The 24,100-nt window shown below is 42.9% G+C and overlaps 1 protein-coding gene and 1 long non-coding RNA gene across 2 annotated transcripts in view; one reads left to right on the forward strand and one right to left on the reverse strand.

Annotated features, from left to right (window-relative positions):
- The window catches only part of lemd3 (LEM domain containing 3), a 52,879-nt gene that overhangs the window by 14,025 nt on the left and 14,754 nt on the right, over window positions 1-24,100 (forward strand). The window contains exons 2-9 of the mRNA XM_033038233.1: window positions 5,027-5,058; window positions 6,557-6,623; window positions 14,299-14,375; window positions 18,646-18,725; window positions 18,831-18,976; window positions 21,075-21,176; window positions 23,709-23,811; window positions 23,917-24,095. Coding sequence (XP_032894124.1) covers window positions 5,027-5,058; window positions 6,557-6,623; window positions 14,299-14,375; window positions 18,646-18,725; window positions 18,831-18,976; window positions 21,075-21,176; window positions 23,709-23,811; window positions 23,917-24,095 — 786 coding nt within the window. The remainder of the gene's footprint in view (window positions 1-5,026; window positions 5,059-6,556; window positions 6,624-14,298; window positions 14,376-18,645; window positions 18,726-18,830; window positions 18,977-21,074; window positions 21,177-23,708; window positions 23,812-23,916; window positions 24,096-24,100) is intronic.
- LOC116984130 lies at window positions 9,940-23,454 on the reverse strand. The gene is made up of 3 exons (XR_004414890.1): window positions 23,443-23,454; window positions 21,459-21,464; window positions 9,940-9,973 (listed from the first exon to the last, which is right to left on the reverse strand). It is a non-coding gene; the product is annotated as an uncharacterized LOC116984130 (long non-coding RNA).

Genomic DNA, 24,100 nt, shown 5'->3' on the forward strand with positions numbered 1-24,100 from the left:
TCCAATACCAAGGGTTTCTAAATCTGGCAATGGCATTTAAACTTTACATGAAGGCTGGAAACGTCACAAAATTGCTCAAATATATTAAGATGCACCGCTCCAAGATTTTTTCCACAGATGAGGATAGTGCTCCAGATGTTTTCTCATTCTCCTGTCAACGAACCAAATGTGTTGACTGTTGCAACTGGATGTTTGGAGGCTATTCTGTTGAACAAATGGGTAATGAGTTACTGCTGAGAGGCAACAAGAACATTAAAACAATTATTGGCTGAAAGGTATTCAGTGCTTTTGAATGAATTCCAGAAGTAACAAAGAAGGTTATCATTGTTACTATCTAAATGGCATCGAGTAGGGAAAAGGGGAAGTACAATGGGATCTGGGGGTCCTTGTACATCAGTCTATGAATGTAAGCATGCAGGTACAGCAGACAGTAAAGAAAGCGAATGGCATGTTGGCCTTTATAACAAGCGGAATCCAATATAGGAGCAAAGCTGTACAGAGCCCTAGTGAGACCACACCTGGAGTATTGTGTGCAGTTTTGGTCCCCTAATTTGAGGAAGGTCATTCTTGCTATTGAGGGAATGCAGCGTAGGTTTACAAGGTTAATTCCTGGGATGGCGGGACTGTCATATATATGCTGAGAGAATGGAGCAGCTGGGCTTTATACTCTGGAGTTTAGGATGAGAGGGGATCTCATTGAAACATATAAGATTGTTAAGGGCTTGGACACACGAGAGGCAGGAAACATGTTCCCGATGTTGGGGGAGTCCAGAACCAGGGGCCACAGTTTAAGAATAAGGAGTAAGCCATTTAGAACGGAGACGAGGAAACACTTTTTCTCACAGAGAGTGGTGAGTCTGTGGAATTCTCTGCCTCAGAGGGAGGCAGGTTCTCTGGATGCTTTCAAGAGAGAGCTAGATAGAGCTCTTAAAAATAGCGGAGTCGGGGGATATGGGGAGAAGGCAGGAACGGGGTACTGATTGGGGATGATCACATTGAATGGCTGGCTCGAAGGGCCAAATGGCCTACTCCTGCACCTATTGTCTATTGGTTGAAGAGAGCAGGTCTGTAGACAGTCTATATGGACCAACAATGTCTTTGATAAAGACATAGTAGGCTGTAGTAGGATAAAGACATAGTAGTTCTGCATAGTAGGCTGCTCAGGAAGTTTAGATCACATGGGATTTGGGGAGAGCTAGCTAATGACACAGAATTAGCTTCATGGGAGGAAGCAGAGGGTGGTAGTAGACAGGTATTTTTGAACTGGTGGCCATTGACGAGTACTGCGTCTTGGATTGATGCTGAGCCCATTGCTGTTTGTCATCTATATCAACGATTTGGATGAGAATGTACAAGGCATTATTAGTACTTCTGCAGATTACACAACAATAGACGGTATCATAGAAAGTGAAGATGGTTATCGGGAATTACAGCAGTTGAGCAATTGGGCTGAGGAATGGCTAATGGAGTTTAATTCAGTTTTGTGAATGTTGCATTTGGGCAGGACTGTCACAAAGACGTGTTGGGTCTAGGGTGTGTTGTAGCATAGAGGGATCTGTGAGTACGTATTCATTCCTTTAAAGTGGCATTGCAGTTCAATAGGGTCATGAAAAAGTATTTTTGCCCTTCATCAGTCAGGGAATTGAGTATAGAAGTTGGAGGCAAATTTTACAATTGTACAAGATTTGAGGTTTCATTGTTCAGTTGGATCTTATAGAGGTGTGCAATATCATGAGGGGAATTGATGGGGTGTACGTTGAGTCTTTTTCCCAAAATCGGGGAATCGAGAACTACAGGACATGGGATTAAGGTGGCATGGGAAAGATTTGCATGGATATATGGAAGGAATTGCCTGAGTTTTGAAACTTGAAAGCAAAAATGCAAGGAGCGCTGGAATAATAGGTGGGTTCAGCAGCATCTCTGGAGAACACGGGTAGATGTTTCAGTTCGTGACCCGTTTTCAGACTGAAATGTTACCTATATATGTTCTCCAGAGATGCTGCCAAACTTGTTGAGTTGCTCCAGCACTTTGTCTTTTTTTTTTGTAAACGAACATCTGAAGTTCCTTGTATCAACATCTGAAAGACATTTGCACAGGTACATTGATGGGTTTATAAGGACATGGACCAAATGTAGGTAAATGGGGCTAATTTAGACGGGACATCTTTGTCACCATGGATGAGTTGGGCCGAAGGGCCAGTTTCCGTGCTGTGTGGCAATATGACTGAATATTTATCAATTAGCTCACACTTGGGGTTTTTTTTTCAGAATGTTCATGGTGAGTTAACAATCATTTATGTTCCACAAACTTGATTGAAATCTCCCAAATACCCATGGGAGGGAAAAAAATCAGAATTTAGAGAGTGCAAATGTTGGAATGGTTCCTCCATACATGCTGTCTGATCTTTGAGTTCCTCTAGCATTATCTACCCAGTGCATTAATTTGTAATACTCCCAGGGACAATGAATATTCCCAGCACTCAGCAGGTCAAGCAGTAGTGGCGAGAGAAACAGAGTTGATGCTTCAAATCAGGAGCATTCTCCAGAACTTGAAATCAGATTCAGATTCAAACTTTATTGTCATTGTGCAGTGTACAGTACAGAGACAACGAAATGCAGTTAGCATCTCCCTAGAAGCGACATAGAATATGAGTAATAAATAAATATATTTACGTGCATACAGTCATAGTAGTGCAATTATTTTTTTCCTGGTGGAAGGAGTGTCCGGGGGGGGTGATTGGCAATCACCGAGGTACAGTGTTGAGTAGTGTAACAGCCGCAGGGAAGAAGCTGTTCCTGGACCTGCTGGTCCGGCAACAGAGAGACCTGTAGCGCCTCCCGGATGGTAGGAGGGTAAACAGTCTGTGGTTGGGGTGAGAGCAGTCCTTGACGATGATGAGCGCACTTCGCAGACAACGCTTGCTTTGGACAGACTCAATGGAGGGGAGTGAGGAACCGGTGATGCGTTGGGCAATTTTCACCACCCTCTGCATTGCTTTCCGGTCAGAGACAGAGCAGTTGCCATACCATACTGTGATACAGTTGGTAAGGATGCTCTCGATGGTGCAGCGGTATGGAGTAAGCAATTTTATTTTATGTTGCAGAGTGGATATAAGGAGAATGCATGGTCTTGAAATTGGGCCCAGCCCTGTATTGATGCCTCCATTTGTTTCCACAGACGATGTCTGACCCACAGAGTCCCTCCAGCAGCTTGATTTTGCTCAACATGTATGGAGCAAATTGAGAAGATCTGTGGAGGGAATTTGGAGTCGGTCCATTCCCTCCATCTATGTTGGTGCAGTTGTGCACTATGTTGATATGTTAAGCAATGCATGTGTTTTCATTAAGGTCTTAGACTGACCAACTGTATTTAAAAAAAAAACCTACCAACTCCCTCTGTAACTGGACCACGCGTCCTTGAACTCTGACCCTTGCAAAGATGCTATTCCCAGCTCTCAATTCTTCCACCACCACTGCATTTGCAGCCATGATGAGACTTTTCATTCTAAGACATTCAAGGTGTCCTCTTTCATTAGTAAATCTGGTTTCCCCCTTCTGCCATAGATGAATCCCTCACCCACATCTCCTCTGTGTCCCGTGGTTCTGCTCTTGCTCCCTCCCCCTCGATGGAACAAGGACAGATTTCCCCAGGTCCTTGACTTTTACCCCATCAATCTCCACATCCAACATAATATAGTGCAACAGGCAGCATCTCTGGAGAGAAGGAATGGGTGACTTCGGGTCGAGACCCTTCTTCAGACGGAAGAAGTGTCTCGACCCGAAATCTAACCCTTCTCCTCACTCCAGAGATGCTGCCTGTCCCGCTGAGTTACTCCAGCTTTTTGTGTCTATCTTCGGTTCATACCAGCATCTGCAGTTCCTTTCTATATAATATAGTGCGACATTTCCACTATAGTCACTGCACCCACCATTCGTCGCATCTTCCCATCTCCATCCCTTTCCGCCTTCCTCAGAGACTGCTCCATCTACAACTCTTTGGTTCTCATCCCTTGCCACCCAAACTACCCAACCCCAGATACTTTCCCTGCAACTGCAGGAGGTGTAACAGCTGTCCCTATACTTCTTCCCTTGCCTCTATTCAGGGATCCCAGCAGTCCTTCCAAGTGAGGCAGAGGTTCACATGCACTTTGCCTATCCTCATCTACTTACTCATGTGGCCTCCTGTACATCCTGTACTACTGTTCCCCATGTGGCCTCTTGTACATCGTCGAAGCCAAGTGTAGACTCGGCGACCGTTTCACTGGATCTACTGGGTTGCTAACTATTTTCACTCCCCTTCCCATTTGGGCTGCCTCCATTGCTAGCGTGAGGCCGCAAGCAAACTCGAGGGACCGCACCTTGGGTATGAACATTGAATTCTCTAATTTTAGGTAACCTCTCTCAGCGGACCCCCCCCCCCCTCTTTCATTCCCCCCCCTTCTCCCCTCTGTGCCCCACCTGGACTCCCACCTACATCTCACCTCTACTCACCCACACCCCCTCACCTCCTACCTTGGGCTTTACAATCTGCAATCTTGAAACCTGCATAATACCTTCCTTATCTCTGGACTTTGTTCCAACCATCTATCAAACACCGCCCCCCGACTAGTTGACCTATTACCTCCCACGCTTTGTCATGCCTCTCCCCTTTTCCACCTTTTTCTTCTCCCTTCCCCTTCATCTCCCTCTCCCACCTACAATCAGTTTCAAGGGTCTCAACCCGAAATGTCACCTTGTCCATGTTCTTCAGGGATGCTGCCTTACTCCAGCATTGTCCCCTTTTGGGCGATGCTGCGCCTAGGGAAGCACAGGAAAACGGCATTCCTCCAAAATTAATGCCTCCCAACCCTCCCCGACTACTCCTTAAAAGTCAGAAAAACAGTACAAATCAACCTTGATCATAAATATTTGTATAATTAGTTTGAGGTATAAAAATTGCAGTTTGTATTTCTGAAAAATGTTTTGATTTGTAAAGTATTTGCCAATTCTTTGTCCATGCCCTATAATTATTATTTTTCCCTTACAGTCAAACATCAAACATTCAAAATAGATGAGAAGGTGAGTACTACTTATATTTATGAATCCAGGAGCCACAATACATTTTTTTAGTCATGTAAAGTAATGGAAGTAAATTTAAAAATAATTGTTTTTTCTCCAGGATGCTGAGCATCTCCAACATTCACGGTGTTTGGGAAAGCAAAGTATTTGCCCTGTAACATATTTAAATTAACAGTTTTAAGCTGCTGAGTAGATGATCTCAAATTATATTTTGTAGGGAAATCAATATACAGTTTGTTGTCGAGACGGCTTCTGACCAATGATGGCTTGTATAGAGTACGATGGGAATTATTAATTGAAATATTATTTTAATGTTTAGAAAAAAGCAGTGCCTGCTTAAATAAAAAAATAAAAATAAAAATAAATTGTTTGTAGGATTGGTATTTCTGTTCTTCAAAATTGAATCTGTTGGAGATGGGACATTATTAGGTTTCATACAAAGAACAAATCACAATATATAAGGTTCCCCCCCCCCCCCTTCTTTCTATCATTCTCCCTGTCTCCTTAATGTATTACTACAGGGACACAAATTGCATGTCATTCTTTTAGCTGTGGCCCTGTAGCACTTTCGGCATGAAAAAATAGATGGTTGTCAGTTGAAGTCTCAATGTAGAGACTTGAGTACAAATGACTAGGTTGTCATTCTGATCACTGGAGCAGTGCTTCATAGTGGGATGTTCTATGTATATTGGATGATAATTAAGGCCCTCATCCACTGCAGGTGGATGATGACCCGAAACGTCACCCATTCCTTCTCTCCAGAGATGCTGCCTATCCGGCTGAGTTACTCCAGCATTTTGTATTTATTACCATTTATCCTTTCGTTTTGAAGTGCGGTTGGTTTCTCTGCCCAATTCAGTAATCGGAACCACAGAAAACAGATAATCAATTGATTGAAAGATATAGCATGGAAATGGGCTCTTCGGCCCATGGAGTCCACACTGACTATCGTTCACATGAGTTCTATGCTATCCAGCAGAAGCTCATGTGGTCACAACGAGAGCCTGCAAACTCCACACTGAGGTCAGGATCAAATCCGGTTCTCTAGCACTGAAGCAGCAGCTCTATTAATTGCACCACTGTTATAACTGAAAAGTGCTATGGAACCTGCAGGTTATAAAAAAAGTTATAAATGCAGGTCATTTAAAAAAAACTTTAATAGTTTAATATGAATTTTATGTTCATACTGGGGAATTGCTTTTTCACAGTATAATCAAGTGTAATAGCTTTTGCTTGTCCATATTATTTTAAAATGGTACTTTCCATAATTATTTATCTTTATTAAATGCTAAGCATAAATTATTGCAGATATTAATATTAAGAGGAGGATAAATAAATATAAACTTAAATTCTGACTCTGCAGAATACAGACATCTGAAACAATGTTTTTCCTCTATCCTAAATTTCTGTAGAAAACCTTATGTGATGTGGTTGCATTTATTTTGCCAACTACAGATGGTGACAGAAGATGATAATTGTTGCATTGTATTTCATTTAGGTTGAAGAGGGAAAGATCATTTTGATTATTCTTCATAAATTACACAGTCACCTGGCAAAAATAGCAGGTGAGATCTTGTTTTCTAACTTTTATTTGAATCAGTTGATGCACGGACTGTGGACACAATGGTCTATTTTTGCCTACAGTTGACCAACCAGCTAGACTTCCAAGTACAATACACGTGTGGAGAACTAATGAAATTAGTATTTGTTTTTGTTTCAAAGCTATTACTTGAAATTATAGTTTGGACTTAATGGGAGAAGATTTGGTTATATATGATGCTTGATGGCAATGTTTTGTTATACAGGATCTTTGAGAGTTCTTCAAAAGCTTGTTTATTTAGGGTAACGTGTATATTTGTAAATATTCTTGTACCGTAGATTTTTACAGCACTGCTACACACCAAAAATGTTAAATCACCTTTCCCATTATACTTCAGTATATGACCACATCTTAGTTTTCACTGATTTATCTGATTTGAAATCAGTGCCAAGAAAGTGCTGAAAAAATTTAAATTTACATTTCAAGGTAATATTTCTGTATATTGTGCAGTAGAAGGGAACTAAGTTGATTATAACATCCTCAGTGTGCCCCAAATTGCAATTAAACCCCCCCCCCCCCCCCCACCATATTCTTATCTCCCATCCGCAGGGCTCCCATTTCCCTTCTACTTCCACCTCTCTCCTCAGTCAGAAGATCAAGATCATGCCTGCAAGACTGGAGAGTTTCGCAGCACATTGGGCATTCTATCTGCCTTTTTAATCTCTCCTAGATTGGGACCATTGTAATTAGTGAGTGCAGTTAATTCTGTTTCTCCCTACATGTGCTGTTTCATAGAACAGAGGGTCCAGTACAGGAACAAGCTCTTCGGCCCCCAATGTCTATGCTGAATGATGCCAAGATAAGATAACCTCATCGGCATGCACATGATCCATATCCCTCCATTCCCTGCATGTGCCTATTTAAAAGCCTCTTAAATGTCACTATCATATTTGCCTCCACCACCTCTGCCATCATGTTCCACTGTGTAAATAAAAAGCTGCCATCGCAACTCCTTTATGCTCTGCCCCTCTTGCAATTACAGCTATATCCTCTAGTCTTTGACATTTCCATCATGTGAAAAGGGTTCTGACGATCTGTATATGTGTCTATATATGCTTATATTAAAAAAATTAATGTATTTCTATCAGTTCTCCCCTAAAACTTAGGCATTCCAGAGAAAGTAATCCAAGTAGTCCAACCTCCCCTTGTAGCTAATACCACCAATTGTATTGTAGTAAACCTCCTGCACCGTCTCCAAAGTCTCCACATCCTTCCAGTAATGTGGCAACTGGAACTGTATGCAATAATCCAAATAGGACCGAGCCAAAGTATTGTAAAGTTGCATCATGGCTTCTTGACCAATGAAGGGAAGCAGTCCATACACTTTTCCAGTATATCTACTTCTGTTGATATTTTCAGTAAGCTATGAAGCTAGAATCCAAGATCCTTCTGCACATCAATGCTGTTTGGTGTCTTGCCATCATTTGTATACTTAAGGGCCTGTCCCACTAGGGCAAAATTTGCGCGTCACGCAGGTGGCGCGCAAAGATTTTGTGAATCGCAAAATCTTGGGGCGCCGCGCGTCACTGCCTACGCCACCACGTCTCATGACGCACCATGCGCGCGTAATGCACGCCATGCGAGTGTCACGTGCGCGTCACGCATAAATGACGTTGCGTTGTGACGCATAAATGATGTTGCGTAAATGACGCGCAAATACGGCCCAAGTGTGACAGGGCCTGTCCCACTTGTCGATTTTTTTTTCGCCGACTTCCGGCGTCATATCAGTGTCACCCTAAAATTTTAAACATTTCAAAATCCGGCGGCGACAAAAAAAATGTTACGACACTTGGAAAAAACACCGCGCGTCATGTTATCACACTGCAAATTTTTCGGTGACCTGATACGTCAGTCAATGATGCCGGTAGTTGCCGATAAAATCACCAAGTGGGACAGGCCCGTAACACTTCACACTTACTCGGATTAAATTCCATCTGCCATTTCTCCGCCCATTTCTGTGTTGATCTGTATCCCTTCCTTTGGCAACCCTTCTCACTGTGCACAACTCCAGCCATCTTGGTGTCGTAAACTTACTTACCCATCTATATAACCAATTTGTTTATATTTACTCAAATTAGGTCCCAGAACTGATCCCTGGTCAAAGAATAACAACTGCTTCTACGAGTAAGCCATTTCCCAATCCATTCGACTGAGTCATCTTAATCTTCTAGATCAGTTTGCCATGGGGACTAAATACTCATTTAGTACCTCGCCTCCAACCCACGATTGCGAGTGCAAATTCTCTCCTGTATCCTTGAGTGGTCCTACCTTCTCCCTGGTTACCCTCATGTTTTTAATGTACATATAAATATTCTTGGGGGTTTCTTTAATCTGAGACATGTCAGGGCCCCTTTTGACCTTTCTATTTGCCCACTTGATTTTCTTTCCTACTTGCTTTGCATTCCTCAAAAGCCATGTCTGATTTTATCTTCTTAAACTTTACATATGCTTCCTTTTTCTTTTTGACCAAACTTACAACCCTTTGGTCACCCAAGGTTCCCTTGCTTAACAATCCTTATTCCTTTTCCTTACTAGAAGATGCTTGAACTTTGATCAACTGACCTTTAAACGACTCCCACATGTCGGGTGCAGACCTGCCCAATAACAATTAGCAAGTTCGGTATTCGGAAAAACGCAAGGAATCATGGGATTTTTCAAAGGTCATTCGAGAATTTTAAAAAGCGAACAGGGTGCCTGGTAGCGGGCGAGAGTGGGTTGTAGCAGCTAGAGAGAGGGGATAGAAGCGAGTGGGAGACGGGGAGAGACAGTGAGAGGTGGGGGAAGAGAGGTTTCAGTTAAGGGACTGTCCCACTTTCATGACCTTTTTCACTCGTGGACATTTTTCATCATGCTAGAAAAACGCCCTGACCTACTTGATGCCACGAGTACCGACGACGAGCATCACAGCCTGCTATGACCTTGTGACGACCATGCTGCGAGTAATGGTCAAGGGCAAACTCGGCAGAGGTCGTGAATTAGGTCGTGAAAGTGGGACAGGCCCTTAAGACAGACAACCACTGGCTCTTTTCTTTTAGGAGAGTTGACAAAATGTCCTCAATCGAGAGAATGCAACTTCAGAGCCCCCTTGTCTCGACCGCGCTGGAGATTTCCGTGGGCACAAGGAACAAATGACCTAAAGTTTGCATTGAGTGAACTGGGTCATTCTTACCGTTCTCGTCGTACACCGGCGTTTTGTGAGAGTGGTCGGAACCCAGGATCGAGGAGTCGGCGCCCGACAGGTGAACGGCCCGTGATAGCTGGTGCCTCTCCGCTCGCTGCTGGAAAAACTGACACCTCTACTCCCCGGGTGGGGCGCTGCCTCCGCGACCCCGCTGCTCGATTAGGATTCCAAAGCATCACCGATGCCTCACATCAGCTCCTGATCCCCCGCCGCCTGTCTGGATAATGTGACGGATGTTGGTTGAGCTGAAGCTGGGATCCAACCACTCTCACAAAACGGCAGTGTAGGACAAGGCCGTTAAGAACACTCAGTTCACTCAACGCAAACTTTGGGTCATTTGTTCCTTGCGCCTGTGGAAATCCCTGCCCCCATGCATCCCAATCACGGCGCAAAAGTCTAATGTGTAGGAAGTCTGAAGGAAGGTCTTCTGTCCAGAGGTCCGCGGATGGGAGTGTCGGCCCAGGCCCGTAGGCAGCCTGGAGGGGAGGCGCCGGCCCCAGCTGGACTATGCCTGTCCCTCCAGTACCCCGCAGGCGACCCCCTCTTCCGCGGCCCGGGTTCGCCCTCGGACGGGACACTCAGAAGGAGTGGGAGGAAGAGTGGAGATTGGGGGAAGGGAAGAAGCGGCTCAGGCGCTCGACACCGCTGCAAATTGTTCTGTTGCTGTAGTTCCCTTAAAGGGCCTGTCCCACTTTGTGATTTTTTTTTTTTCAAAAACTGCGGAGCGTCAGTGACGGTTTTAAAGGGCGTCAGTCACTGAAGCTCCGCAGTCACTGAAAAAAATTGAAAAGTGGGACAGGCCCTTTATGGGAACAACAGCAACAGAACAATTTGCAGTGGTGTCGAGCGCCTGAGCCGCTTCTTCCCTTCCCCCCTCTTCCTCCCTTCTCCCCGCTCCACTCTTCTTCCCCTTCTCCACTCCCTTCACATCCCCTTCTCCCCCTCTCCCTCCCTTCTCCAACCCTCCTCCCACAACACTTTCCCTGACGCCCCCCCATTTGTGGACCCAGCCTGCGACCAGCGATCCCCGCACACTATCCCATACACGCTAGGGACAATTTATACAAACCTTTGAGGTGCAGGAGGTAACCCTAACCCTAACTCCAGGTTGATAGGCTTGGTATTTATAAATTGTCCCGAGCGTGTGGGATAGTGTGCGGTGAATTGCTAGTCGGTGTGGACTCGATGGGCCGAAGGGCACTGTATCTCTGAACTAAATGTGGCACAGGGGCCCCAGGGGTTTGACTCGAACCCCTAATATTCTGCATGGGAACTGAACTGTTGGTCCCGAGTTGTCCCAGAGGCAGATCTGTCTTCCAATGGTCTCTCCAAACCCCCAGAGGCAGCGGGCTTTTCAACTGGGTACAGGCAATGTTGTCAATGTACCAGTGCCACCCACCTGCTCCGGCCACTGAGTCTAAATACCCACCACCCATTTTGAGGTGGGGGGTGTTGTTCCCAAAGTCTGCATTTATCCCATAGTCAATGTTACTAAAACAGATGATATGGAGTAGACTTTGTGCAGTACTATTAGTGGGATCTAGCTGTCACAGGCAGGGTCCACAAATGGGGGGCGTCGGGGAAAGTGGGAGCAGGGAGGGAGAGGAGGAGAAGGGGGTGTGAGGAGAGTGGGGGGTAGTGGAGAAGAGTGGAGCGGGGGGGAAGGGGGGGAGAGGGGAAGGGTAGCAGGGAGAAGGAGGGATGGGGTGGGAGGGGGGTGGAGAGGGGAGTTCAGTCTACACTCACTGAATCCATCCCTGTGAAAAATTAGAGACGGTGATTTGGAAGCGGACCAATACAAAATAAAACTGAACGATTCAGACATCTTTTCATTTGCACAATTGATTTTATTGTATTAATTTTAATATATTAATATTTAAAATCCATGCATTGAAGGAAGAATATTTTACAGCCCATCTGTGGTCTCTAACCCCAAACCTAACCCTAACCGGGAGTCACTCGCAGGACAGCATATGTCAGCGTGTGACAGGGCGACCCTGGATTTTGAACATTCCAAAATCCTGGGGCGACAGGGAAACACCGCGCGTCACTATATGCGTCACGACCCGACCACGACGTGACAAGCTCTTTTCAGGCTGTAGCAGAAAATGTCGCCCAAGTGGGACAGGCCCTTAAATCCCTCACCCCACGGGAGGGGGAGGGAAACTGCAAAGCCACCTGCCCGCGTTTGGTCCATATCCCTCCAACCCTGTCCTATCCATGTACCTATCTCTGTCCCTGGCTTTCTATCTGCCTCTGTCCACCTCTGTCTCTGCCTCTGCTCTTTCTGTCTCTCTCTGTCTCTGTGTCTCTGTCTCTCGCTTACCAGACTTCCCCCACTTTTTCATCAGAAACCCACCCTGAAATTTGGACATTGAAGCTCCCCCTAATGTTCCAGTGTAGTGCCAAGTAACAGCCATGTTGCTGAAAGGGTTGTTGTGATACATGATGATGTTCCTGAAGTCCCACACCAGAAGAGCTACCCACCATCTGCACTCTCCTTGACCTCGTCCTTACCAAACCGACAAGTTCAGCTGAGGCTGAAGTAGCTGAGGACCACCATCAGAAGTTCCCTCCAGGACGACCGACTAGGTGACAGACCTCTTCGTGCTGCATGCCAGTAACATCAAGGACTTTGATCCCCGGCCAGCCATCAGCTTGTGGCATGCAGGAGGGATGAGGGCAAGGAGGCCTGACACAGGAGAAGATCCAACTGCAGCATCTGCCTCTGGACCTCACCCTGACAGTGACAAGTCTGATGAGGTGGATGCTCTGCTCAAGAGCGACTTGGATGACAATTAAAGTGACTTTTAGATGTATTTGAACAGCTCTGTCAACTTTGCTTATCAGGAGATCGTTTAAATATCAAGCAGAAAAGTTACACAAGTTCTCACAAATATAATTAAATTTGATATCCATTTAAAGTTGATATCCCCCCCCCCCCCCAAATAAATAAATAAATAACCACTTCAGCTATTTTTCTGGGCAATCTCACTTGCCAAGTTCCATGATTGATTCAATATAGTCACCTACTTCCATGACTCATCTTCATAGTGGGCACAGAGGTACTATGTACATTCAAAAGTATGGTATAGGTCTGGTCGGGTAATAATAATAATAATACAGTAACAAGAATGTTACAAGGAAAAGAAAATCAAAGCACACTTCCATTCTCTTTATTTCTTTTAAATTACAAAATCCTAGAGCAGAAGGGATATATTATGTGTCTATTATTGAAGGTTCAAGATGAAAAGACCCATGCTATGGCCATGTCATGATAATTTTCAGTCATTCACAGGAAACATGCTTGCATCAATCTGTGGTGTGCATGGTTAAGCATATTCGTTACCATGGTCCTGGATTTATTGACACAGGTTAATCATACGCTGAATAATCCAACCACATTTTTGTTTGGAAGTGGAAAGAAATAATATAAATTGCATTCATTGCAACGTGTAAAAAGAGTTGAGACACTATTATAATTTTGCTGCGTGTCATTGTGGTATATATCATGTATTGATTGGTGAATATGTTTAGTTTGTGACTTTATTTGAAGCGGAAATAATATGTGAATGCTTCATTGACCATAATTCCGACTGGTAACTACGCACTTCGTCCGAGCACATTATCGCACGCGTCATGCAAGCCATCTGAAATGACCACCTAAACTGTCATTCAGCATCCTAAAAAGCTGCCTAGGTTGCCCGACTGGCAACAGCGAAAAAAAGTTAAGTGAGAGCCATGTAATGAGAAATCATACAATTTAATATTAATTTGTGATGTAACTAGAGCTCGTGCTGATTCACTTTTGGCAAGTTACATTTGCTTCAGCATGTAACATATTGAGTAATTCATGTTATCTGTTTATGAAACATGTTTCCAATACATTTAGCTTGGCATTTGAGATTGATGCCACGCAGGCCCAGATATAACCAGGCAAGTTTGCAGATAGTATCTGGGTGCACATTTTGTAAAATAGATACCATTTGCTTGTTGAGTTCATTTGTCAATTTGGAACAAGGGAGTTTGTTGCAGACTTGGTTTGCCATCTTGCAAATATCATTTGAAAATAAAGCTGCAAATTCGATTGGAATAACATGTAGCAGTGAAATATGGTGCAACTGTTAGTAAAGAATTTAAAATGTCACCAATCAAATATCAGATTCAGATTCAGATTCAATTTTAATTGTCATTGTCAGTGTACAATACAGAGACAACGAAATGCATTGCATTTATATGCCTGGCCTGATATGGATGACCAGAAGGCTAAGCTTGCTACTCTTATGTTTCTGTTCTTGAGAAGTCTACAGATATAATGAACATTTGACAGCATGATGTTAAAATCTGTGTGCTCCAAAAGTGTGCTACAAAATTTGAGTATTTTTAATCACATGCATTAATTTTAAGAAGGTTCTTTATCATCATAATTGTTTTGGTGATATTCTTTCTCTAATTCTAGGAGACTATGACTGTGGCGACCATGTTTATTATAAAAACAGAAGTCTTTCTGTCCAAGATGCTGCTGAATATGTAACAGTAAGTTATCTCAAGCTTTGTTTAGCATTTATAAACTGCGTTAACTAGTTTCCACCTATAAAATATTTCATATTTCTACAGACAAGAGACTGCAGATGCTGAGATCTGGAGCAAACAAAAACTGCTGGATGAATGCAGAGGGTCAAATAGCATCTGTGGAGGCAAAGGAGTAGTTAACATTTCAGGTTGTGACCCTGCATCAGGAGTCGCTCCATGTGATTTGGATCTTGAAGCAGGGCCTCGACCCAAAATCTCAAGCTTCCCTTTGCTGTACAATTGCTACTTAGCCTGCTGAGTTCCTCCAGCAGTTTTTTTTTGTTTTGTTTTTTTAGACTGGTAGTGGGGAAGATGCTCGAGTTGATTATTAATAGACAATAGGTGCAGGGGTAGGCCATTCGGCCCTTCGAGCCAGCACCGCCATTCAACGTGATCATGGCTGATCATCCACAATCAGTACCCCGTTCCTGCCTTCTCCCCATATCCCCTGACTCCGCTATCTTTAAGAGCCCTATCTAGCTCTCTCTTGAAAGTATCCAGCGAACCGCCCTCTACCACCCTCTGAGGCAGAGAATTCCACAGACTCACAACTCTCTGTGTGAAAAACTTTCCTCATCTCCGTTCTAAATGGCTTACCCCTTATTCTTAAGCTGTGGCCCCTTGTTCTGGACTCCCCCAACATCGGGAACACGTTTCCTGCCTCTAGTGTGTCTAAACCCTTAATAATCTTGTATGTTTCAGTTAGATCCCATCTTATCCTTCTAAATTCCAGAGTATGCAAGCCCAACCGCTCCATTCTCTCAGCATATGACAGTCCCGCCATCCCGGGAATTAACCTTGTGAACCTAAGCTGCACTCCCTCAATAGCAAGAATGTCCTTCCTCAAATTTGGAGACCAAAACCACACACAATACTCCAGGTGTGGTCCCACTAGGGCCCTGTACAACTGCAGAAGGACCTCTTTGCTCCAATACTCACCACCTCTTGTTATGAAGGCCAACATGCTTTCTTCACTGCCTGCTGTACCTGCATACTTACTTTCGTTGACTGATGAACAATGACCCCCATATCCAGTTGTACTTTCCCAACTTGACACCATTTAGATAATAATCTTCCTTCCTGTTTTTGCTACCAAAGTGGATAACCTCACAATTATCCACATTAAACTGCATCTGCCATGCATCTGCCCACTCACCCAACCTATCCAATTCACCCTGCATACTCATACCATCCTCCTCACAATTCACACTGCCACCCATCTTTGTGTCATCTGCAAATTTGCTTATGGTACGTATTCCCTTCATCTAAATTATTAATATATATATTGTAAATAGCTGCGGTCCCAATACCGAGCCTTGCGGTTCCCCATTAGTCACTGCCTGCCATTCTGAAAGGGTCCCGTTAATCCCTACTCTTTGTTTCCTGCCTGTCAACCAATTTTCTATCTATGTCAGCACTCCACCCCCAATACCATGTGCTCTAATTTTGCCCACTAATCTCCTATGTGGGACTTTATCAAATGTTTTCTGAAAGTCCAGGTACACTACATACACTGGCTCTCCCTTGTCCATTTTCCTAATTACATTCTCAAAAAAATTCCAGAAGATTAGTCAAGCATGATTTCCCCTTCGCAAATCAATGTTGACTCTGACCGATCCTGTTACTGCTATCCAAATGTGCCACTATTTCATCTTTTATGGTTGAATCCAGCACCTTCCCCACCACCGATGTCAGGCTAACTGGTCTATAATTCCCTGTATTCTCTCTCTCGCCTTTCTTAAAAAGTGGGATAACATTAGCTACCCTCCAATCCACAGGAACTGATCCTAAATCTATGGAACATTGGAAAATGATCACCAATGCGTCCATGATTTCTAGAGCCACTTCCGTAAGTATCCTGGGATGCAGACCATCAGGCCCTGGGGATTTATCAGCCCTCAGCCCCATCAGTCTACCCAACACCATTTCCTGCCTAATGTGGATTTCCTTCAGTTCCTCTGTCACCCCAGATCCTCTGGCCACTAGTACATCAGGAAGATTGTCCCCCTTAGTGAAGATGGATCCTAAGTACCTTTACAACTCATCTGCCATTTTCTTGTTCCCCATAATAAATTCACCCTTTTCAGTCTTCAAGGGTAGCTTACCTTCATACCTCATCTTTTCTCCCCGTATTGCCTTTTTAGTAATCTTCTGGTACACTTTAAACTTTAGCCAATCCTCTGGATTCCCGCTCATCTTTGCTATGCTATACCTACCCCCCCCCCCCCCCCCCCCCCCCCCCACTATTTAGATGTAATAGCAGCGCATTTGGAAAGCAGCATGCATTTATGAAGGGGAAATCACCTATCCAATTCACCCTGCATACTCGTACCATCCTCCTCACAGTTCACACTGCCACCCATTTATGAAGGGGCTGATCTTCTGGATTTTTTTGAGAATGTAACAAGTAGAATGGATAAGCGAGAGCCAGTGGATGTGGTTTCAGTGGATAAACTTTCAAAAAGCCCTTGACAAGGTCCCACACAAGAGATTAGTGTGCAAATTTAGAGCACATGGTATTGGGGGTAGGGTATTGACATGGATAGAGAACTGGTTGGCAGACAGGAAATAAAGAGTAGGAATTAACGGGTCGTTTTCAGAATGGCAGGCAGTGGCTAGTAATCCCAGTTATTTACAATACATATATTAACGATTTAGACGAAGGAATTAAATGTAACATCTCCAAGTTTGCAGATAACCCAAAATTGGGTGGCAGTGTCAGCTGCGAGGAGGATGCCATGAGGCTGCTATGTAGACTTGGATAATGTTAGGTGAGTGGACAGATGCATGGCAGACACAGTATAATGTAGATAAATGTGAGGTTATCCACTTTGGTGGCAAGAACAAGAAGGCAGGTTATTATCTGAATGGTGTCAGATTAGGAAAAGGGGAGGTGCAACGAGACCTAGATGTCCTGGTACATCAGTCACTGAAAATATACATGCAGGTACAGCAGGCAGTGAAGAAAGCTAATGGCATGTTGGTCTTCATAGCGAGAGGATTTGAGTATAGGAGCAAAGAGGTCCTACTGCAGTTGTACAGGGCCCTGGTGGGACCACACCTGGAGTATTGTGTGCAGTTTTGGTCTCGTAATTTGATAAAGGATATTCTTGCTATTGAGGGAGTGCAGCGTAGGTTCATCAGGTTAATTCCAGGGTTGGTGGGACTGACATATGATGTAAGAATGGATCGACTGGGCATATATTCATTGGAATTCAGAAGGATGTCAGGATCTTATAGAAACATATACAATTCTTACAGGATTGGACAGGCTAGATGCAGGAAAAATGTTCCCCATGTTGGGGAAGTCAAGAACCAGGGGGTCACAGTTTAAGGATAAGGGGTAGACCATTTAGGACTGAGATGAGGGAAAACACTTTCAGCTAGAGAGTTGTGAATCTGGAATTCTCTGCCACAGAAGGCAGTGGAGGCAATTCACTGGATGTATTCAAAAGAGAGTTAGATATAGCTCATAGGTCTAACAGAATCAAGGGATATGGGGAGAAAGCTGGAACGGGATACTGATTCTGGATGGTAGACACAAAATGCTGGAGTAACTCAGCGGGACAGGCAGCATTTCTGGAGAGAGGGAATGGGTGACGTTTTGGGTCGAGACCCTTCAGACTGATGGGCGGCACAGAAATAGAATATAGTCAGACACAGTGAGACTGGTGGAAGAACTGGGAATGGGAGGGGATGGAATGAGGGAAAGCAAGGGCTATTTGAAGTTGGAGAAGGCAATGTTCATACCATTGAGATGTAAACTACCCAAGCGAAATATGACCTCCAATTTGTGCTTGGCTTCACTCTGACAATGAACGGAAAGGTCAGATTGGGAATAAGAGAGGGAGTTAAATTGCTGAGCAACCGGGAGATCAGATAGGTTAAGACGGACTGAGCGGAGGTGTTCAACGAAATGATCACTGAGCCTGCTGATTCTTTCCTACTGATTGTGGATGATCTGCCATGATCATGTTGAATTGCGGTGCTGGCTCAAAGGGCGGAATGGCCTACTCCTGCACCCATTTTCTATGTTTCTATTTATTTTGGCTATGATTGATAAAACTACTGGTGGCTTTTTGATGACAAAATTTTGCCTTCAAGGAAATCTTTTTTATTAATAACATTCTTTAGTTTGAGAATTGGGTTTTCGGTGTTTCCCTCAAGTTAGTTAGGTTATGTTTAATTTGAAGAGCTTCATTTCTGAATTCTTGTTTACCATTGATTTATACAGGTTCTTGATCCCAATCATGAAGATAAATTTAATGGATCACTCCAGTGGATTTTACAAAGTGCAGATGACTTGGGCATAAAGTGAGTGAGTTTGTTCCCAGAAGGTGGATTTTTAAGCCGATGTCAATGCAAAGTACATCAGAGCAACTGGACCTGTAATAATTAGTTACTGTCTTTAATGCATAGGTTGCTTGGCAATGACTCAGATGTAGAGGTAAATGATGTGAGTGAAGTTCTGTACCTGGAATCTACCCATCCACAGATGTCTTTCATTTGCCGCTTCCGACGAGCATTTTTAACTGTACTCCACAGAATGTTCTTATTCCTTGTTGGTGAGTTTCACATTTATACTTTATCCATTGAGTAGAATGCACAAAAACTCAACTTTTAAAATACCAAGACTTATAGAATAATATACATCTAATATTAGAAGTTGCCTACCTGATATTCTTTTAAAAACAAAAGCATTTTAAAATCACTTAATTTCCTTTTAATACTGGACGTGTTTAAACTACCTTGAGCAAATTACAGAAGTAATCATCATTTTTTGCTGCCATGTGTACTGATTTCTCCCCCCCTCCATTTCCTCCCTCCAGTCCATAGCCTGCAGAGGTGGATTATCATGTTTTTGCAAACTTCTGTGATCAGTTAACATGATATAGAAATCAATGCCTACTCTCGCTGTCCTCATGGCCCTCCAGTGTTCCCAAATGTTCCAATTTTTTAAAGTTTATCTTTTTAATTATATTGTTATTGGCCCTTGGCAAGAGAGTTGCTCTTGTATTTTTAATTTCTGAAACTCTTCCATTTCCACTTCTGAAGTAGAGGACTTCAAAACTTAACTGGGATAATTCTGGGATAATTCTGGAGAAACTCAGCGGCTGAGGCAGCATCTATGGAGCGAAGGAAATAGGCAACGTTTCGGGTCGAAACCCAAAGGTTTCGACCCGAAACGTTGCCTATTTCCTTCGCTCCATTGATGCTGCCTCAGCCGCTGAGTTTCCCCAGCATTTTTGTCTACCTTCGATTTTCCAGAATCTGCAGTTCCTTCTTAAAACAACTGAGATAAATTCTCTTTACTTTCCACCAATCCTATTCCTATCCTGTCGAGTTTATTACAATAGCAGATAAGTGTCAAACCTATTGGACATCGCGAGTAGAACCTGTTTGGGAAGAATGGAACATGGAAATATTTTCAATATTTGAGTTATAAATGAACACTGCAAATATTTGCCAGAAAGGAAATAATTTCCTGTGCCCTCTTTTTCACCCCCTTCCCCACAAACCCTATTTCCACAATTTCATCCTCTACCCTCCAACTGCACTCAAATTATTCCAGTTTTGTTGACGGCCATTGAAGCATATCCCCGCTGAGAGAGAGAAGGAACGTTCCATTGAATTGTCACTTAAATATTGAAAAATGAATTTGCATATTGGTTAAATATTTTGGCTTTCAAATCTTTCTAATCATTGATATTGTAAAAAGAGAATAATGAATTAGCAAAGTAGTTTTTCTTTTTTAAAGTCTAAAAGCCCAACCCAAGAATCTTGTTCCCAAGTCTGGAATTCATGAGTAGCAGGAGCCTGCTCTGCCATTTAATAGAATCACAGCTGATCTGACTGTAGACTCAACTTCACATTCTTGCCTACCCATGGTAACTTTCACTCGCCTTGTTTATTCGCAATCTACCTGTGTTTAAAAATACTCCAGGACTAAGATGTTTAAGACGGAACTGTAGATGCTGGAAAATCGAAGGTAGACAAAAATGCTGGAGAAACACAGCGGGTGAGGCAGCATCTATGGAGCGAAGGATGCTATCAGACTGAAGAAGGGTTTCGCTCCGAAACTTTGCCTATTTCCTTCACTCCATAGATGCTGCCTCACCCGCTGAGTTTCTCCAGCATTTTTGTCTACCTTCAAGGACTACTTACATCATTACAGAGAAGAAATACATCACCCATAACACTTGTGAAGGAAGAGAAAAAGTCTTAAAATCCTAACTCCTTACTTACGGATTCTCCCACACGAGGAAAGATCTTATCCTATCCTTTTCCTACCTTTATGTCATTATTAAGTTTAACAACTGTATCTTTTAGTGCTTTTATCCACATTATTTATATAAATTACTTAAAGTTCAGACTGCAGCATGGTTCCCTGTGACACATCACTTTACATCTTGTCAACTAGACATTTTCAGTTTCTGTTTCTTTCCAATCTATGTTACCTGACAGTATCAATTATGAGCTTCATCCTCCTGATTTCCATTGTAACTTTGGATTCTTTCCTCGTGGGTCCAGCTGTGATATCATTACTTGCCATGTGGTCTTAGCTCTCCATGGCTCTCGCCAAGCACATTCGGATGTATTGTACTGTCCAAACCAGATAGAATTGATGAAATTGGTAATTTGATGTTTGTGTGATGCTTTCAGGTGTGGGAATTGTTTGGGGAGTGCATTATTACATGAAATATCGTTGGAGGAAAGAAGAGTCGGAGACCAGACAGATGTACGACATGGTGGAAAAAATCATAGGTACTTGATGTTTGTTTAGGAAATATATTGTTTATACTGGTGAAGGAAATAATTAACTAATTGAACTGAGACCTTTTAAGTTTCTTAATTATTAAAAAGTCCATGTAAATTGATAGACTGTCCAGGGATGACCTGTATGTTTATTGAATCAGGTTATTGATTCATGTATACACCCTGTAATAACATGCCCAATATTTCAACTTTCATAATGCTAACACAGTACGCAATGCCTTTCAGTTGCCACACTTGAGAAAATTGCAATGAAGAAAGTTATTGTGGTACCCAAATCTATTATCTATTCTCTCTCCAGAGATGCTGCCTGTGAGTTACTCCACCATTTTGTGTCTACCTATTATCTATTATCCTGTTCTAGAAAATAGAAATCCTTTAAGTTAGCAGGCTATGCAGTAGCTCACCTGTGTAATTTAAATGAATGAATGTGTATCAATTTAAAAAAAAAAAGAAGCATTATCCAGGAAGGTTTGGAAAGTGATTAAGCTTCATCTTTGAATACGAATTTGGCACGAATGTCATAGATGGTCTTCCCTCAATTTCTTGCCTGAGGCCAATGACTTCAAAGGTTTTCCCACCCTCATCGGCATTGAAATCACTTTCACGGAGGCTGGCCTGGATATATCAAGGTTGTACAGGCAGTTGACTGTTTGCTATTAACAGGAACCAGCAATTGGTGGTATAGTAGACGGTGATGAAGATTGTCTACGGTTACAATACGATCTAGATCAACTGGGAAAGTGGGCAAAGGAGTGACAAATGAAATTTTACTCGGACTAGTGGGAAATATTGCATTTTGGGAATATAAACCAGGACATGACGTGCCCAGTGAATGGGTGGGCCCTATGGAATGTTAATGAGCAGACAGACCTAGGGTATGAGTAATTAATTCGCTGAAAGTGGCAAAGCGGGTTGACAAGGTGGTGAAGAAGGTGCATGGCAAGCCTGCCAATGTCAACCGAGGCATTGAGCATAAGAATTGGAAAGAGTTGGTGTTCAAAATGTTGTTTACACAATAATTCTAGTCGCCCCACTACAGAAAAGATGTGATTGAGCCAGACGGTGCAGAAATGATTCACGCTTGAATTGGAGGTTTTGAATTATATGGAGAGATTTGATAACTGCGGATGTTTTCCTGGAGCGAAAGAGACTGAAGGATAACTTCATAAAGTATATAAAATTATGAGAGGCACAGAGTAGGCATCAGCATCTGTTTACCTAGGTATGGGTCTGAAAATTATAGGCCATTGGTTTAAGGTGGGAGGGAGAAAGTTTAAAATGGATCTGAGGTGTAAAGAATAGTTAGTATCTGGAATGAGCTGATGGGGTGGCGGAATAAAATAACTATTGTAGAGGCATCTAGACAGATACTTGAATGAGCAAGGCTTAGAGGGATATGGAATGAATGCAGGCAGTTCCCTTCATTGATGGGAGCATTGAGTGTAAGTCAGGAAGTCTTGTTGCAGCTGTAAAACTTTGGTCCTTTTTGGAATATTGTGGAAGGATATGAAAGTTTTGACCACCAGAATGCTGCTTGCCAGAATGCCAGCTCACCAGAATGCTGCTTGCATTGAATAAAGACTTTGGATAAACTTGGATTATTTTTGCTGGGGAATCATAAGCTGAGGGGTGACTTCATAGATGCATATAGAATTATGAGGCATTTTTTTTAAAGGTTAAAATGTGAAATAGAGGATAGGGTTAAAATAAGTGGAGGGAAGTTTAAAGGAGGAGTGCGAGACACATTTTGCACAGAGGTATGTGCCTGGATCGTGCTGCCAGGGGAGGTGGTGGAAACAGGGTAGAAACATTTAAGAAGCATTTAATTAGACACATGAACAAGCAAAGAATAGACGGATGTGGACCATGTGCAGGCAAATGGAAGTAGATTAGATTGGCGTCATGGTTGGTGTTGCTGCAGTGGGCTGAAGGGGCTGTTCCTGTGATGTACTGCTGTATTTTTAAAGTGGAATTAGTATAGATGGGCATCAGTATAGCCAAAGAAAGGACCTGTTTATGCTATTCAATTGTAACATTGTAACAGATGAAGGACATGAGCAGTTAGCCACATCAAGCAAAGATAATGAGGAAGAGGAAGAAATTGAGCCTGCTAAGGAAGCTCTCACTGTTAAAGCTGGTCAAGGATTCTAAGTAAAGCTCTAAATTGGTCAGTGATCATGAATCTTGAGCCCACCAGTGTCCCGGTTCCACGTAATTGACCAGCAATACAAAACAATACAGACTTTCCTTTAACCCTCAACCTGCTTCTCCAGATGAAATTAATTTAGAACTTCCCAAAATTGTAATTTTGAGTAAAATGTTTTGAGCTATAAATAATCTTGCTTCACACTTTTGTGAAGTAGGATTATCAGCTCCCTATCCCCTAATTTCTATTGACATTGCATTAACTGATTTCAAGTTGATGGTTTCCAGGAACATTTCCATGGTACAACAGAGTTCACTAGATTTCCACTTACTAATTAAATTGTGGCTAACCCTACTTTTCTTCCTTGTTTTTAGATGTTTTAAGACGTCATAATGAAGCCTGCCAGGAAAACAAGGACTTGCAGCCCTATTTACCTATTCCTCATGTACGTGATTCTTTAATATCACCTCAGAATAGGTAAGACTTTACAGACCATCCAGGTAACCTTCCAGTCATACAAAAGTTCAGATTTGCTTTCACTGTCTCTGCATTAACTTTTTTTTTATGGGGGAAATTTTGCAGAAAAACAATGAAAAAGGCATGGGAAAGAGCTGTGGATTTTGTTGAAACCAACGAGTCCCGTGTTCGGAAAGAAACTCAAAGAATAGGAGGAGGAGATTATTTAGTTTGGAGGTGGATGCAGCCGCCTTCAACTTGTGACAAGATTACAGTTGTGCCATCAAAAGTATGGCAAGGAAAAGGTATG

This window comes from Amblyraja radiata, chromosome 19 (assembly GCF_010909765.2).
Source record: "Amblyraja radiata isolate CabotCenter1 chromosome 19, sAmbRad1.1.pri, whole genome shotgun sequence".
In the NCBI taxonomy this organism is placed as follows: Eukaryota; Metazoa; Chordata; class Chondrichthyes; order Rajiformes; family Rajidae; genus Amblyraja; species Amblyraja radiata.